The sequence below is a fragment of the Oryzias latipes genome, chromosome 5, assembly GCF_002234675.1.
Source record: "Oryzias latipes chromosome 5, ASM223467v1".
Lineage (NCBI taxonomy): Eukaryota > Metazoa > Chordata > Actinopteri > Beloniformes > Adrianichthyidae > Oryzias > Oryzias latipes.
In genome coordinates, this window is record NC_019863.2 from 28,314,278 (window position 1) to 28,330,770 (window position 16,493).

The 16,493-nt window shown below is 42.4% G+C and overlaps 1 protein-coding gene across 2 annotated transcripts in view; it reads left to right on the forward strand.

Annotated features, from left to right (window-relative positions):
- foxp4 (forkhead box P4) overlaps positions 1 to 16,493 on the forward strand; it is an 86,333-nt gene that overhangs the window by 20,313 nt on the left and 49,527 nt on the right. For both annotated transcript variants that reach the window (XM_023954651.1, XM_020702951.2), the window contains one exon: positions 10,709 to 10,888. In XM_023954651.1, coding sequence (XP_023810419.1) covers positions 10,718 to 10,888 — 171 coding nt within the window. In that variant the 5' untranslated portion in view covers positions 10,709 to 10,717. The remainder of the gene's footprint in view (positions 1 to 10,708; positions 10,889 to 16,493) is intronic.

The window sequence follows — 16,493 nt, forward strand, 5'->3', positions numbered from 1 at the left end:
ATTCAGTTGGAAGCTGAACACCCCACCACACACACACACCACACACACTCCATACCCTCAGCTCTTTTTCTGCTTGGAACAGTCAAACTGACCTTTGCAGCCTCTCGCTAAAATACAAGGCCTCTGTTTTAACAGAGATGTTGTGGACATACATAAATACACACACGAGCACCAGTCAGCACTTCTCACTAAAGAGGACGAGGTCGATGGAGAAACGATTGAGGAATGAGGAGACAACAGAAAGATAGAAAGGAGGGAGCAAATCCTCTGAGTCCTGTTTGGTAGCCCTCGAGGGCCTCAGCGGAGAGCTCCATTAGTGGAACGATCCGAGCCTCGGGGAGTTGGTTCTCTCGAGGCAGGGACTGGTCTGTTTAGCAGCGGTTTGTCTGCCGTGCTCATGACATTGATCCAGTGTTGAGCCACATCTGCAGGAAAGCTCTTTGCTTGTGAATAGGCTGAGCAGTTGAGTATTGATGGCCCTGAGTGGACCAGTGGAGAGTCCTGCACCCTGATGGTCATTTGGTTAAGGCAAACGGACCATGTTCAATACATAACACCCCACCACCGCCACCACCACCCTCTGCTAGGTTAAATTGGTCTGTGTGTCTGGGTGAGTTAGTCTCCTCCAGAGTCTAATCCTCTTTGCTTTTTTCTTTTTTTTAATTCATCCCTCTTGGATGAACAGATCTTTCTTGACCGGCTGGGAAAAACGAGAAAATAAATGTGTTTCCCAAGATCCAATTATGTCAGTTGTATTTCCCAAACATCTATTCAACCTTCAGGTTGAAAAGAAAAAAATTTCTCAAAGATTTGGACATGGTGGCCTCCCTGTTTGTTCAGCTTTTTTTTTTTGTGTGTGACCAAAACGAGACATTCAGGAGCATTTTGTTAAACGGAGAGCAACAGCTTTGGTTTTGATACATACGAGTGGGTCTCCCCTTTTGGATCTGTATGTTTTGTGGTTGTTATGTTTGTACAACATCAGTGGCTGAGTGCTTATAAACAAAACAGCTTGAATCCTCGGAGCAGAAGCCATCAATTCTTAATGAGATAATGACAAGCTAACATACTCACAGCAGCAGCTCTGTTTACAGATGAAGACAAACCACAAACATGCTGAGCCTTTTAGCCTTCTTTCCTCAACCCTTTCTTTTTCCCTATTCTCAAGCTGTGACTTTGTGCTCAGGCCAACAAACCTAGTGAGGATAACAGGTGGAAAACATCTTGTGTGTGTGCGCAACAGGAGCATCTGATGGACACGCACATGCGCAATAATGAGAAAATAATGTGGCTGCAGACCAGATTTCCTAATAGGAGAAGAATGCTGTCCATCCATCCGCAGTTTTCCACAGGAATCACACATTCATCCAGCTAGTTTCCTGCCCCGAGGTCTTCCTCGGCAATGAGAGGAGGAGAGGGAACCCTCTGTCTCCTTATCCGGCTCCCATTGTCCACGTCCCCTCTCAGGCCACATCCTTTCTTCTCATCCATTCAGTCACTTTCTCTTCCCCTCATCCAGTTTTAGGGTATATAATGTGGGACATTCACGCTCTCTTCCTCTCAGTTTGAGCTGAAGTGTCACAAACACATGACTCACGAGTTGCCCAATTCGGGCGCTGCTGCTGTGGAAATGAATCAGGAGGAAAAGTAAAAAACACAGACGTATATTAAGTTCAATAGAAACAAACAAAATTTTGGGGTTACAAAATGTTCTAAATAATAAAATTCTTCATCTGACTGTAAAGCAACTTTAAACAAGCCAAGAAAGAAGTTTAAAATTTCCCATTCGGATACTTTAACCTTGAGATCTCCCACTTTCCAAGGCACCAGCTCCCTCTTTTTTCATCTGTTAAATGTTTGAGTGTTTGATAGTTTGAGGTCTATAGCAGAACCCGCCCGGGAATTAATGTCATTCATATGCCCTGCGGAAATTACTTTTGAAATGCATATAATCTAAAACATGCAAATGAGGCTGACTTTGTGCACCCTGTTTAATATGAATTATCATTTTGTGAATACCTATTATTACTGCGTACATTTCTCCAATTATATTGTTCTTTTTTTTTTTTTTGTCATTTTTGCATTGGGACACACACGGGCGCGTCAGGACCACTATGGAACCACGTGCACGCTAAGTCACGTGCGCGCTGTCGCACAGCCTCACACACACTCAGAAAAATGTCTTTCTGATGGCGTATTTTAATGAGGAGTAATAATGATGGTAATGACCCAGTCCACCTCTTTGCCTCTGTTTCTCTGCCTCTTTTGCCCACTGCCTGGCGCACATCTGTTGGTTTGCATGAAGCCAACGTGAAGAGTTCGTTTATAAAGGGGGGGGGGGGGGGGGGGATCTGGAGATTCTGCACAAATTTACCACTCAAGAAATCCTTTAACAAGAAATGAAAAACATGTGTTGCTCATCCAATTTTCATAAACAGACTGAAATATTGATGCTTTTTAAAAAGTGAACAGGCCGTGTTTAGTTTGTCTCTTCCTTTTCTGGTCTGGTAAAAAGGCGTCGTTATTAATGTCCTTGTCCAAGAGGCAGATTTCTTTTTCTTTTTTTGCTCTTTTTCTCCTAAATTGAAATGAAGGCATCCCTTTTTCAAATGTATTACTCTATTAATTTATTTATACTGTGCCATAAATTATTCTATTAATATTAGCATGTTCCAAATTAGTATGAACTCTCTCAATGTTCCTTCTACTTCCATTAATTAGCATGCTTGTCACTATAACAAAGATTTTTCTTTCTCTGATAAATTATAAAGGAGACATTTTTTAATACAATGAGAACTGCCTGAGAAATTATTAATATTTTAGCTGTGGCCTGTAAGACAAAAGTAAAAAGAATAGAGTAAGAAGAACAAAAAACTAACAATAACATAGAATATGTTATAAGCTGTCATTGGTTTGCAGCACTGTTGATTTTTATTTTGCTTTTGGAGGAGAAGGAAAATTGCAGATCACCTGAATCCGCATGCGGATATCATCTGTTTTTAGCACTTTTGGATGGGATGGGAGTTAATTACCTCTGTAACAGCGTAGACGGAGTTCAAAAGTACTAAAATTCAATTAATTTGAGAACTGGACATGCTATCATTCTCACTGCATGTCTCCTTTAAAGTCTGGCCTGTTTTACTTTGGACTTATTCAATTATGTTTGATTAAACTTACTCCGATCCAATCTATTAATTAAATAGGAAATGCAAATTGCCAGACTTGAAAGCCGATGTACAAATTTATATCATGTCCACTTTGATATTTATTTATTTCTAATTTTTCCGCCCCGCTATTTTTGAATCCATTGTAGCCTTTTCTTATTGGAAGTTGCTATTGCTCATTTCCAGGTAATGTTGAATCTTTTCATTTAATCTGCCTTGTAATGCAAATTTTGATCACAAATGAAATTATGTCTCTCCTGAAGGCAACAATGGCACATTTACGTCTTCATAGAATGTGCCTCTCTTTGCCGTTTCTTCCACAATTTTGTCTTTTAATAAAATATAAATCGTTCCATGTAATTAGATTTAGGGACAGGGTAATGTGTTCAGTGACAGGGAAGGGAAATAAGTGTAAGGAGTGGATCACTTCCTTATTAATATGTTAACTAAAGGAAATTCCACTTTTTCTACGTGCACCTTCACAAACATCTAGAGGTTTGTAAAGACCAACCTGTGCTTGATTTTGTGCGTTGAGGATTGTGGATCAGTTTGGTGACATTCACCACACCCTCACTGAATGTTACATCAGGCTTTAATTAAAAAGGAAAAAAAAAGATTGATTGCAGTTGCTGATTGATACCTGTTCCTGTGTTTTCTTCAAAATGTCTCCCTGTTCTTTCTCTCGCCCCCGCTGCAGTGAAGGTCATTCTAATAAAGAGCTCTCATAGGACAGAGCTGCTAATTGCTCTGCTGCACTGTAGCTGATTTCAGATCCAAATAAAGGCACATGGCCTTTTTCAAAGTTCCTCCACTACTTGCCCTGCATTCCTCCTCACCTCTGTTCTTCTATGTTAAGCATAGCCTGAGTAATATCTGCGTGAACTGGCCTACGACTCGTCTAGTTCTGAAGGTTGAGGTAAAGTTCTTTTGTTGGGTTTTTCACATATATGATTCGAGGAAGGTTTGAGAGAGCACGTACACCCACACGCCTGAGTTTTACTTCTCCAGGAATGCTCAACCTGTGATTCCAGGCTCAGATAAATGAGGTGTGCATGAAGTCCGCTCCTTCTACAAATATTTGTCTGTATCTTTGTGTCTCCAGTATTTTGAACAGGCAGCAGGCTGGTAAATCACTTACTGCACTCTAAAGGAAAGGCTGAGGTGAAGGCAGGAGTGTATGTTTGCCCCGGTCATACACACATACGGAGCGATCTCATCGGTGCGGAATGCGCTGTGTGTTTACCTATGGCTCCAGAACCCACCTGACCGAGGAAGGCTAATCTTTATGGACTCTGCAAACAGGGACTTTGTCTTCTGAGGTCTGCAGGCAACCAAGCAGACTCAATATTCATACATGCATGGGCGTATAGTCATACACTCAAAGGGAGAAGTCAAGGAAGTAGTGCTGAACAAACACAGCAAGCGGACATAAAGTTCCAAATTTCAGTTAAAAAAAGTGCAAAACGTTTTTACTTTCGGGAAAGTTTTGCTTTTTCTTTTACATTTTTTCATCTTTTTTTAATCAACCTAATAAAACAGCAGCCAACCTCTGTTGCTGAAAAGAACACTATAGCTCCTACTTGTAGGCCTGAACTGCACACTCGCCCCTCCAGGTTGACAATGCCCTTTGAAGGGACTCGGCCAGCCCGTCAGTTGTAGATATTGGCTCTTGTCTGACTGACTATCTGTCTATGAGCTAATGGGATTCACCTGTTAACACTGGAGCAGAGCCAGAGACGCCGCAGACGTCTCACATTAGGCCTCTGCTGGGAGCCAACCTGTAAGCGAAGGCTGCCAGCCAAAGTAGCCTGGAGCAGAGCTGTTAGCAGCTAGTTGAGGCTGTGTGTGGAAGTCAGCCTGGCAGATCTGGTATATTATTGAAAATATGAGTGGTTGGTAGCATTGTGCAGCTGCTGAGACAGCAACCTAGTTTGGACAGGGAATTGCTGGAAAGAATTTTTTTTTCCTTATTTTTCTTTCATGTGTGTGGGCTTATGTCTGCCTGTGTTTTTGCCAAAAAGTTTGCCGTTTTATTTTTTTGAGCTTCGCTCTGACCTCATCCTCTTTTATTGAAGCTAATGCATGTCAGAAATGCCACGCAGAGACCCCTTTGCATCCTTCTTTCTTAGTCTTTTCTTTATTATCCTTCTTAAATAAAAGTCAGGATGATTGTTGAGGATGTCTGGAACATATAAGCCTTTTAGCCGAACCTTGTAGTTATCAATATGAATGGAGTTTGGTTTTAAACACAAGAATATGTTGTGTCAACATTAACATGTTTTAAGAAAATCACAAGAGTCCTAATGAAATTTTATGCAAAAAGAATCCAAATCCAGTTTGGATTATTAATTCAACTCCTTTAAAAACAGGTTTTCCATTGAATTATCATTTTGACTGCAGCTGTTATTTCTTCAGTATTTTTAATCATAAACGAACATCCTTCTGATTTTTGGATTTGCTAAAATTCTGATTCCCATTTTCTGTGGCCTTAAAAAAAACCTTTCTTTTATATATGTGGCAAACATTTTTTGTTGGTAAATGACTACAGACTGACACTATATGCTCCACACATTGATGCAAAATTTCTGAAAACTAAAGTTATTTGAATTCCTTTAGAATATCCATAGTTTTGCTGTTTTATTTATTTGTAGAAAATAATGAGTGTCTAAAACATATCACTTTGTGTCTCTCGAGTATCATCTGATGCATTTAAAACTCGATCATACTGGGGTTTTTTTCTCATTGCTTTGACTATGCGCACATAACACCACCAAATACGTTACCGTAGACCAAAGACTAAAAAGTAAGATCCCAAATCTCCCCGTTTGTTCAGGGGTTCAGGGTTAAATCAGATTCCCCCAGGGCCGTGTCACAGTTAATTTGGCGCAAGACTATAACAAATTGCATTGTGGGAGATTGATGCGTAATCTAAATTTTGGCCCGTCTTTAAATATTAATGTCCATTTTAAAGCAGAAAGTAGCATTATTCTTTCAGGCAAAATCCTTGAGTCAGTAAATAAGACTATGTGGACTCATGACAGCATATGGGCGTCAGTTACAATAAAATCAACAGCTTTTTTGATGTAGTTGGTAATAATATAGCAAGCGTGCACTCACTAAATCCACAGGACCAATCATTGTCAGCAGCAGCTTCTCAGAATTCTGTATCCTGATTACAAAACATGTCGGAGCGCCCGCTTCTCTCATTCCCTTCTAGTGGAGTGTTCGTCTTCCTCACAAATATTGATTGAACTATCAGAGATCATATGAATAACCTGTGTGGATTCTATTTCAGGGTTGAAGACTTTAATGTTTTCCAGGGCTGAACCTGCCACTATAACCAGAGGGGGAAAGACAGCAAGCAGAGTGCAGGAGAGATAATTCAATAGTCAGATGAAAGTAGAGGCATGATGGAGCGTAGATACTGGTACAGACAATTTTTTCCCTAAACCCCCCCTCTCCCTCCCTCCTTCACTTACTCTCCCTCCCACCCTTATTCCCTCAGTTCTTTGCCTAATAAGCAGCGTTCCTGTGAGCTGATGCAAGGCGGAGGAAACAGAACAGGCGTTCTGGGACTGCTGGAAATATTCCCACATGAGGCATAACATGATAAAGACTTATTATCTCACTAAGCTGCTGTAAACACAGATGCACACATAAACGCGCTTGGTACACAACTCACACCTCCCACACAGAAACATGCGGAAAGTGGAAGTGGTCTGGCTTGGCGCTCTGACAAGCGGTGACCAGGAGGAATCTGACAGTGGCAATCCCGTGAACAAAGCCCGAGAGTCAGCGCGGTGAGCTGCTCACTGGGCATTCAGCGAGGCTTGTTTGAACTTCACACAGTGTGAAGGAACAGTGAGCCCTGAGCTCTGATTATTATTAGTGCTACATTTTTTTGGGAACATCTGAACAAGCAACATGTTTTAACAGGACTCATCCCAACTCTTCTCAGCTCATCAATCACATCAGACACACACATAAACACAAGCGGTGAGCTAATCCATCCCAACTCAAAGGTGGGTGCCAGCCTCTTAGCCAGACACACACACACACACATCTATATGCACCCGAGTCATCAGAAACATGTTGAGTCCCATTTCCCTTCTCCTCTTCTCCATCCCAATTAAAAGGCAAAGAGGGCCTTTTATTTCACTCTCTTCCAAACACATTCTTTATCTCTCTGATCTGCGCTCCTCCCTCCCTCGTTCAGTCCCTCAGGCTAGTGGGAATGTCTCCCCATACACACTCTCAGGTCAGGGGTTCAGCTGGAGAGGGCTTGAGCATGTAAGAAGGCTGAGAGTGCTAGAAAAAGAGGAACAGACAGAGAAAGCAGCGGGTTGAGGCAGGCCTCTGCTCCCATTCTCTGCCAGTAACACTTAAAGCTTTCTGTATGTGTGTGCGTGTATCATAACCCTAATCAGAGACTTCAGGGTAGATTTATGCCCCTGCCTCTTTCCTGACCTCCATTACACCAGCTTATATACACCTATTACAGGATATGACAGAGTACACACCCTGTAGATGAGCATACCACCACACTGCCTGTGTATGAAAGAAGGGCACGTGTTCCCATCTTTGCACACTCCCCACTTTCCCATTAGGCCCTTGTCCACCTGCGAGCTCTGTCTCTCCGTCTCTTTATCTCTCCTCTCGTCATTGCTAATAAGGTCAATGAGAAAGAGTGAAAAGCAGATGGGTGAACAGTACATTACAGGACAGAGCAGTATAGCGTGGGCTAGATAGCATAGCGGTGATTCATGCCTGGTGAAATGTGCGATGATGTGAGGAGTTTCGAGTGCAGTGCAAAGTCAGAGGACTGTTGATCAGTCAGCACTATACGGCTCGCTTCATAATATTACCTCAGGGAGTAGTTTGACCCATCAGGGGTCTAGACACAGGAGGAGTCAAGGGCAGGAGGGAGAACCAGAGGAGGAAGAGATGAAGAGTGAAGTTGGAGATTAAGTGACTCACTTTAAATGTCACAATAACGCTGTGCTGCTCGCTGTGGCTTCAGGTGCCAGAGGAGAGAGTCAATGAAGAGGTGGATCACGGAAGGAAGATTTTTTGCGTTTAAGGATTTGAGAAAATCTACCAAACTCAATTAAAAAGCCAATAAAAAATAAATCAAGGACATACATTTTACACTCTTCTAGGGGTGTGTCAATCCGATCATGTGTTCAGAAATCACGTCAGAGTTTTAGACTCTATCTGGATGGAATGTGGTCTTTCAATCAGGGATTGAATATTTATTTTATTCTCATCATTATGATGAGCACTACAAATTTAAAGCTTATTATTACAGACCAACACTCTACTAGACACATTTGCCATAAAGCGCAGCAGAATACAGCAGCAGTAGGCTCACAGACACAGTTCAGTTACTCACAGATTGGTCGTCCAGGCTCAATAACTCTTTTAATTAACATTTTAAACTCAGCATGTCTCTTTTGTTTCGTCTTAACTGAAACAACAACCTTCAAAGGCATTTGAAAGAAGAAATTGTGTATATGTATATAATTTTTTTAAGAGAATGGTTCTCTCCATGCTTCTGACAGTCAGTAGTGAGATGATTGCCAAGGGACTGTCTACAAACTGCAAAATCCAAAAAAAAGTGATACAGAAACAAACATAATTTCTGAAAAACAGCCAAAACTAATGAATGATTGCGCTAATATAAGTCATGAATATTCATGGTACTTATGCAACAACACAAATCTTGAATCTTTAAGAATCTTTCTTGGAGATATGAATCACAAATGATCAAAAATGTTTAATAGTTATGAAGATCCTAAAACTACAGTCACCAAACTTTCTCATACGACTAATTAACACCTATTTTTACTAACTCATTTTCTAGTTGATAGTTGCACTACTTTTACTTTTTCAAGCGACAAAAGTGCTCTGTTTAAGTGTGAAATGATAAAACAAGGTTAATACAATAAAAATAGGGGAAAACCTCAATCTCTTTATTAAATTTGTTCATTTTTTAATGTGTTACAAAAGTATTGCATCAAGACTTGATATTGGCAGCTACACAAAATCAAATGACTTGGAATCAGATGTGAGCCAAAAAATTCTGATCGGGTCATCCCGTATCTCTATATTGTAGCTGCTTCAACACCTTGGAACTATAGATGTCACTGACATCCTGATTTAATTCTTTTTTATTTTTTGTAGCAGTTATTTGCATAAGTAATTCTAATTCAAAAATGTTCTCGTGTCAAATTGAAGTGCAGATATCATCTGGCCAGGAGCCCAATACTTTTGATTAAAGTAAAAAAGTTTTGTCTCCAAAGTTCACATGTCTATTCTATGGATTTGTTTGTAAAAACACTTTGTAAAATCTTTAAGAAACAACTTGAATGTATTTTGTGAGCAAGACCTTTTAAGTAGAACAGAAGCGCATCTGCCCACACATGTCTGAATCCCAAACACACACCAACACGCTCAGGTCCCTGTCCGTCTCCAAGCATCTGGCAGCATTCCATTAACAGAGCCACCAGCGATCTCCCACACCCTCAATCGCTGTCAGCTCCTCAGAGGAAAAAAAAATTCAAACACAACCCCACAGGCTCACCTGCTCTTTCCTCAGAGGAAAAGAAAAGTTGGATTCTCTCATGAAATGGCTTTTATTGTTTCCCCAGAAGGCATGGCATGTACGCCTCTGAGACGCACACAGACGGCGGGTAGAATGCCTCGATGGCGTTTTGTGTACCCACCCTGCGTTGCTGAAATAAAACCAACAGAACTTTCCCTTTTTAAAAGTATGCACTTGTGTGTGTTAATTTCTAAAACTGGATGAGGCAGAAAGACGAGATTGAGCTCGTCATTAGGAGTTCACAGCTTGCGTGCTTGTGTGAAGGTTTGTTTTGTTTTGTATTAGCCGTCTTGTGTGTGAGCTCGGTACGCTCGTGTGTGCCTCCGTGTCTCTCTCCCACGCTCAAGCGCCTAACGATGGCAAATGCTCCTGTGTGTTTGCCAGGCGTTGTTTCTCAAAAACAACAACACATCCAGGAACGACTCGTTTTGTCGGGTTTTGTGGAAGGAACACGCTCTAATTAGAGAGGCCCTCTGAAGGTGCATCACACAGATCTTTTCTCAAAGACCAGCCAGCTCTTGGCTCACACACAGCGCACACATGCCACTTCTGATTACTGAAAAAAAGTGTGTGTCATTTAAGTTTACAGCACAGTATTAACAGCCTTGTCAGTTCAGATTTGCTGCTTATCTGATGCTAATCCATGCACACACATCACTACACCTATTCACATGCAGAGGGGTAAAAAGTTTCTGGCACAGGTGTTGCTTTGCTGTCTCGCAAACATATGTACATGAATCCTGCACAAAATAAAAGTACGCACACACATCACATTCTCCCATGCACGAGTGTAAGCCCTCGACTCTTTCCGTGTGTGCTTGAATTTGCTTTACTTTGCTGCTTTATTTGTTTTACCCGTTGGGAGCAGGCATTCTGCTCAGTCGGCCCTGGTTACTTTTGTTAACCGTATCTGCGTGTCCGCTCCCCCCTTTGCTCTCAGGTGCCAGTGATGATGGTGGAATCAGCATCTGAGACCATTCGAACGACACCGTCCAACCAGAACGGAGTCAGCAGCCTCAGCAGCCAGTCAGATGGAGGAGGAGGTAGAGAGGGCGGGTCCAATGGAGACGTCAATGGAGAGATTAGTCCAGTCGACCTACTGCACCTGCAACAGCAACAGGTGTGTGTGTGTGTGTGTGTGTGTGTGTATGCATGCTTTTGTGCTCCTTACTGATTGGGGACCCTTTGTGTACTTTTGTGTGCATGCCATGCATGCCTACAACATTACTGGTTAACATGTTTTACAACGCCTTTGCGTGCAATCTAAATGCATAAGCGGGGCTCATTTTGTGGAACAGCATGTACACACTGAGGTGTTGCGTAACGCACAGATGTGACAACAGTTTGTTGTCCAGCCTGTAGTGACTGTCAGTCTTGCTCGCGCCAGCAGTTTGAAGCTCTGACAGGTTGTCTCGACATTTTACCGCTCTTATGATGTGCCAACTAATTCCAATTTGACACACTTTGCTATAAGGAATCACAGCATCAGGTTCCCACTGGTATTACATTTCGAGAAATAGGAGGAAGTACTTTTAACTTATAGAAACCAGTATTGCATGTGTAGGCCTGCACAAATTCCACTTAGGCTTGGATCCTTAAGGATCAGAAGTGTTAATGTCACTGTTTTAAAAGTCAGCTCGCTTGATTCTTTTTTTATTTTCTTTTTTTTTTTTTAGTTTCACTGATCCATGGTGTTTGCATGTATTTAACACATCAGATCCCTTTCTTGCCAATTAATCTAAGTGATTCATCTCTTCTATCACTCCTCTAAAACTTACACACTTTTTCACACACATTTTAAGAATCTGGCCACTGTGTCTGCCTGATTTTCCAAATTTTTCCTGGAACATCTTGGAAATTTTTCCTTCCTTCAAATTCTCTCTAAATAAATGTATCTTGATTGCTTTCTGAAGAACCTGAACCTCCCAAAGGCCACACGCACTCACATATAATCCTGACATTATTATATTAGTCATTTCTGCGAGGTAGTTAATGATGAAGATCTGTAGAGTTACAGATGTTTTGTGTTTCTAATTGCTGAAGTTGCTGACAGATTTAACCATTCTCACTATGCCTGTAATGGAAGTGGTATCCACCCGTCACACAGGGTCAGTGTAAGCTCTAGGCTCTCTGACACCACCTGAGTTTTGAGTTGAGGAAACCCAGGGGGAAGAAAATCTGGGTTTCCTCCCTGCTGCTAAAATTATTCCCTCTAATTATAATTATGGAGCCTTAGGTGAATGAGGAACACTCAAAGCCCTTCACTCCTGTCCCGCTCCCCTTTCTGACTGCTTCCTCACCCTGCTTCCTCAGCAACCTTCAGCAGAGGACACACACATGCACAAACACACATGTATTAACACTAAACTTTTAGCTCATACAAAGCGGGTCTTTATTCTCTGGGATTTTTTTTTGTGCACTCTCTATGTTTTTGCACCTGCATGTGTGTATATAGATGTGTGTGTGTGTGCGTACATGCTGGTATTTCCTCTCTTGAGCGGGTTACCAACCACAAACATTGCTCCCTCTCGCTTTCCATCTTCTCCTCTTCCTCTCCCTTACTGACTTCTTTTTCCTTCTATCCTCTCTGGACCGTGAAAAACAAGCACAACCTTTCCTCCAAATTCCAATTTTCAGGTCACAAAAATGTTTACACCCACCTTTGTCTGTGTCAATTAGCCATTTAGTGTAGTTTACACTTTCAGTTTAACTCTTTAAAAATAGTTTGATGCATTAACGTTTTGGGGTGTAGCTTTTGGTTCTGTATACACAGATATTTTTGATATTTGCCTCTATAGATGCACTTTTATAGGGAAGTGAGTATTGCTGTTGTGTGTAGCATGCCAGCTGGCACACACAGGCTGTTAAATTCTTAAAAGTCCCTGTCAGTCCTGATTAGTATTAGCAGCCTTTCACTTTTTGCTTCCTTCCTCATGGTATTTCGCTGCCTGGAGAACATGAAAGTGCTGTTAAGACCAACTGCTTTATTGATTGTTTTTATAAACACACATATTTAAATGTGAAATTTTCCAAATGCTTTTCCGTTAACTTTAAATCATGAACATTTTTACAGGACATTGAAATGGTTTCAATATTACACATGTAAAGTACAGAAAAGGTTTTACAATGGTTTCCTTGTATTTATCGGAGTTTGGAAAACAAGTGTGACATGTTTTTGCATTCCCTTTTGTACTTTTTGGTAGTTATTTCAAGGGCATACATTTGAAAAGCTAGTTAAACTATCTGCCTTTTTTAATGGGGAAAAAATGTAAAAAAAACAATGAAGCTCTTTTAGAAAAATTGGTGAAATGGTGTCCTTTCTTGATTCTTTTTACGCTCACCTCCATCCCGGTTTAACTCGGTTTTGACGCAGCCGTGTTGTGTGGCCACACAGGCTTCAGTTCTAACCCGAGCCATCACCTCAATGTCTCGGTTAGACCTCTTCTTCCTTCTTTTCCATCCTCCTCCACGCTTGAGTCCCTTACCTGAAGGTGTTGTGCAGACAACTGTTTGTGCTTAAACACCATGCCGGTGAGCACTGGAGCAGAAAGACACACCAGCTCCCCTCACACACAGAAGGCCTGACAGCCCTGTGTTGTCGGGACACAAAGCCATCTTTTCCTCGCGGCCCTGGTGAACCTGGGAGAAATCACCGTCATTGTCAGCCATCAAACCACATGGACTGGCCTCTCTGTCTTCCGTGTCTACTTTTCACAGACAGATGGATGGATAGATTTTGCTGGTCTGTGTTAAAATTAGGAATTGGGTGTGTGCGTCGGAGGGCGGGGGCTACTGAGATGGGAAGAGCAGTCAAAGGAATCAAAGGTAAAAAGACGAGCAAAAAGCCAGCAGGGTGGGGTGGGAAGATGGGGGGCATTAGGAGGCTGGAAAGAAGAAACAGAGGGATAAGGGAGGGGTGTAATGCTGAGACGTGTCAGAAAAGGGCGCCTGGGCCTCCCTGTGGAATGTGGCCTGTCTGCCTCCCCAGAAAGAACAGAGCAGGAAAGAGGGAAGACAGAAAGTGGAGGTGGGGGCAGTTTTGCCCCATCATCGAGGTGGGTGGAGGGGGCGAGGAAGAGAAAACAATGAGCGGAGCTGGACAGTGTAGGGGCAGGAGTGGAAAAGTGAGAGTGTAGAGGGTAAGGCTCTTTGCTGAGGAGCCGGGTGTGGATGTGAAATGATGCATAGCAGTGGAGAAATGTAAGCAGGATAAATCCTAACAAACCTCAAAGTGTGTGTGTGTGTGAGTGTGTAGGTGGGAGGAGGGTGCCCTGACGAGAACCAGGTGTCTTCAATTCTCTCCAGGTCTTTAAGTCTCCATACCTTTTTTCTTCTCTGCAGATGTGAGTCCACGTTTTAAGCACTGCACCGCCCCCTTCTTTCCTCTCACCCAATCTGTCTCCTCCCTTTTCTGCTTCATCAATTAATTGCCTCTAGTGATCCAGCAGTTACTGCTGTAGCAGGAATGAAGAGTAGATGGGGGCAAAGAGGTGTCGTTTCCTCTTGAGAGTTCCACTCATCAGTCGGTTAAACCAGTCCTCCAAGTCAGTTTTTTTTTTCCTTTTTCTCTGTCGTTTCTTCTCCCGCTTTGGCTCTCCTCCACACAAATAGAAAGTGAGGAGCAGATTGTGGTAGTGGTCTTCTTTCCCCTGAGGTTGAAAGGGAACATTGGTTGAGAAAAAGGCAGCTTTAGAAATTGGTTTGGAGCTTCGATCCCCTTCCCCATTTGTCATGTTCTGTTTTTTTTTTCTTTCTCCTGTTCTTCCCTGGCTTCGCTCTCTCGTGTGTCCACTCACACACCAGCAGTCATTGTGTGTCCCCCCTCTCTCCAGCACATACTGGCGGTTACACACATGCTCAGAGCTGATGTAAGTTAATGAAGAGTGTAATTAAGGAGCCACAGTGATGACTGGAGATCAGGGGGAACCGATACAGATCTCAGATATACACAAACACTGATGAAAGATAGCTGAAAATAAGTGCGTTTGTGTGTGTGTGCAGTTGTGTGAGTTGGGACAGATGTATGAGCGGCGTATGTGTGCTTACAGACGGTAAAAGATGCTGGAAGATTCAGATAACGTATGACTTCCTGTTAGATTGGCTAGACTCAATAATTGTATGGGTGGAGGTGGAGGGGCGGCATCGGAGGAATATCTGGCTCCTTAGCTTTGCTAAATAATTGGAGGTGAATGCTGGTCACCGGGACAGCTATGTCTTGTTCGACCCCCAGCTCTTCCCTGAGTTCATTCTCAGGTCAAGAGTCCAGAGGTGATTAAGGGGAAGGAAAGGCTTTAAAAGGAAAGAATTAAAAAGATAAATTTTAGTGATATACACAGTTTATTATACTAAACTCCTGTACTTGTGCATGACCGGTTGTAGTCAACTGTGTCCTGCTGACAAGATCGTCCATTCCTGCATCCTACCGGACACTAAATCAGTCCTGTGCCTCTCCCTGAGTGGTGTCACCTCCTAAAAGCTCTAACCCGCTCTGGGTCGGGCCTTCCTCTTTATGTGAGAGGTCAGCAGAGTGCAGGGGTCATTAGAGGTCATGCTGAGACAGAGGAGGGGGAAGTTGGGTTGCTTAGCATCACAGGACACCCACTGCCGATGCCGTAACTTTACAAAGAAGCCCATAGAACACCAACTTCCTCTTGAAGTCCTGAAATCACCTGCAGCCTTCTTTATCCTTCCTCTACCATTTTTGCTTTCATTAATCTTTATTTCAGTGAAAACCCAATTTCATAACAATTACTTTGCTATATAATAAACATACAAACAAAGGTTTGTTGGAGTGTGATGGCTTTCATATTACTTCCACAGACTTCCAGTTTTTTCTTTTTTTTCCACCCATTGAGACCTAATTCTGAGATGCTGAGATGTTGTATTTATGAGCATCTACAAAACGGTTTTACTGCTTTTTTCCAGCTAGGCCGTGTAATAATCGCAAAAGTGCCGCATGAGAGTTGGAGAGCAGATATTTGTTCACACTACCAGTGTCCTTTTATTTGCTTTGCTTTTGTGGGTTTTTTTCAAAGACATTGGTCTGGAAAGAATGCCATAAGGCTACAAGTGCGATAGCCAAAGAGTAAATAGTCTGAAGACATGGTCCGTCTGGTCAAATGAGCCAGCATGGACACAGTCACGCACAGCCGCCATGGCCAATCAAGAACCTCCGAGTCAGAGAACAGACAGAAGGCAGCAGAGACGAGATTGTTCAGAGTGTATCTGTGAGTGTTTGTGCCGTTTCTGTTGTGGAAACTGAAGTAATGCTCTCATACCTGGGTATCTGAAGGGGCTTGGTTTGGTTTGGTTGCCATGGAAGTGTTTGTAACCACTTCAGTGGGTAGGTCAGGTTGTTCTGTCGGGTAAATAACACACACACACACGCTCATGCATGATCCAAGACAAACACTTCTCACAAAGAATCCTCTGTATTCAGAGGGGTGAGGAAAAAAAAACTGGCAATTGTTGACTCTAAGTTGTCAAATAGTTAGTTATCACTATGGAGACTGAAGCCTTGATCAGACACTAAAATCCACCAGCCTATGTGGTCACATCCCCGTTACTGATCAGTGATGGTGGTCAGCAGAAGTGTGCTCTTACCCTAACACTTCCTAGGGTTAAAAAGCACAAGTCATAACTGGATTGAATGGACATGTGCTCAGACGATGGGCTTCAAGGTTCATTAGGGGCAGGGCACTGATACAATAAAGCATCAGTTTGCA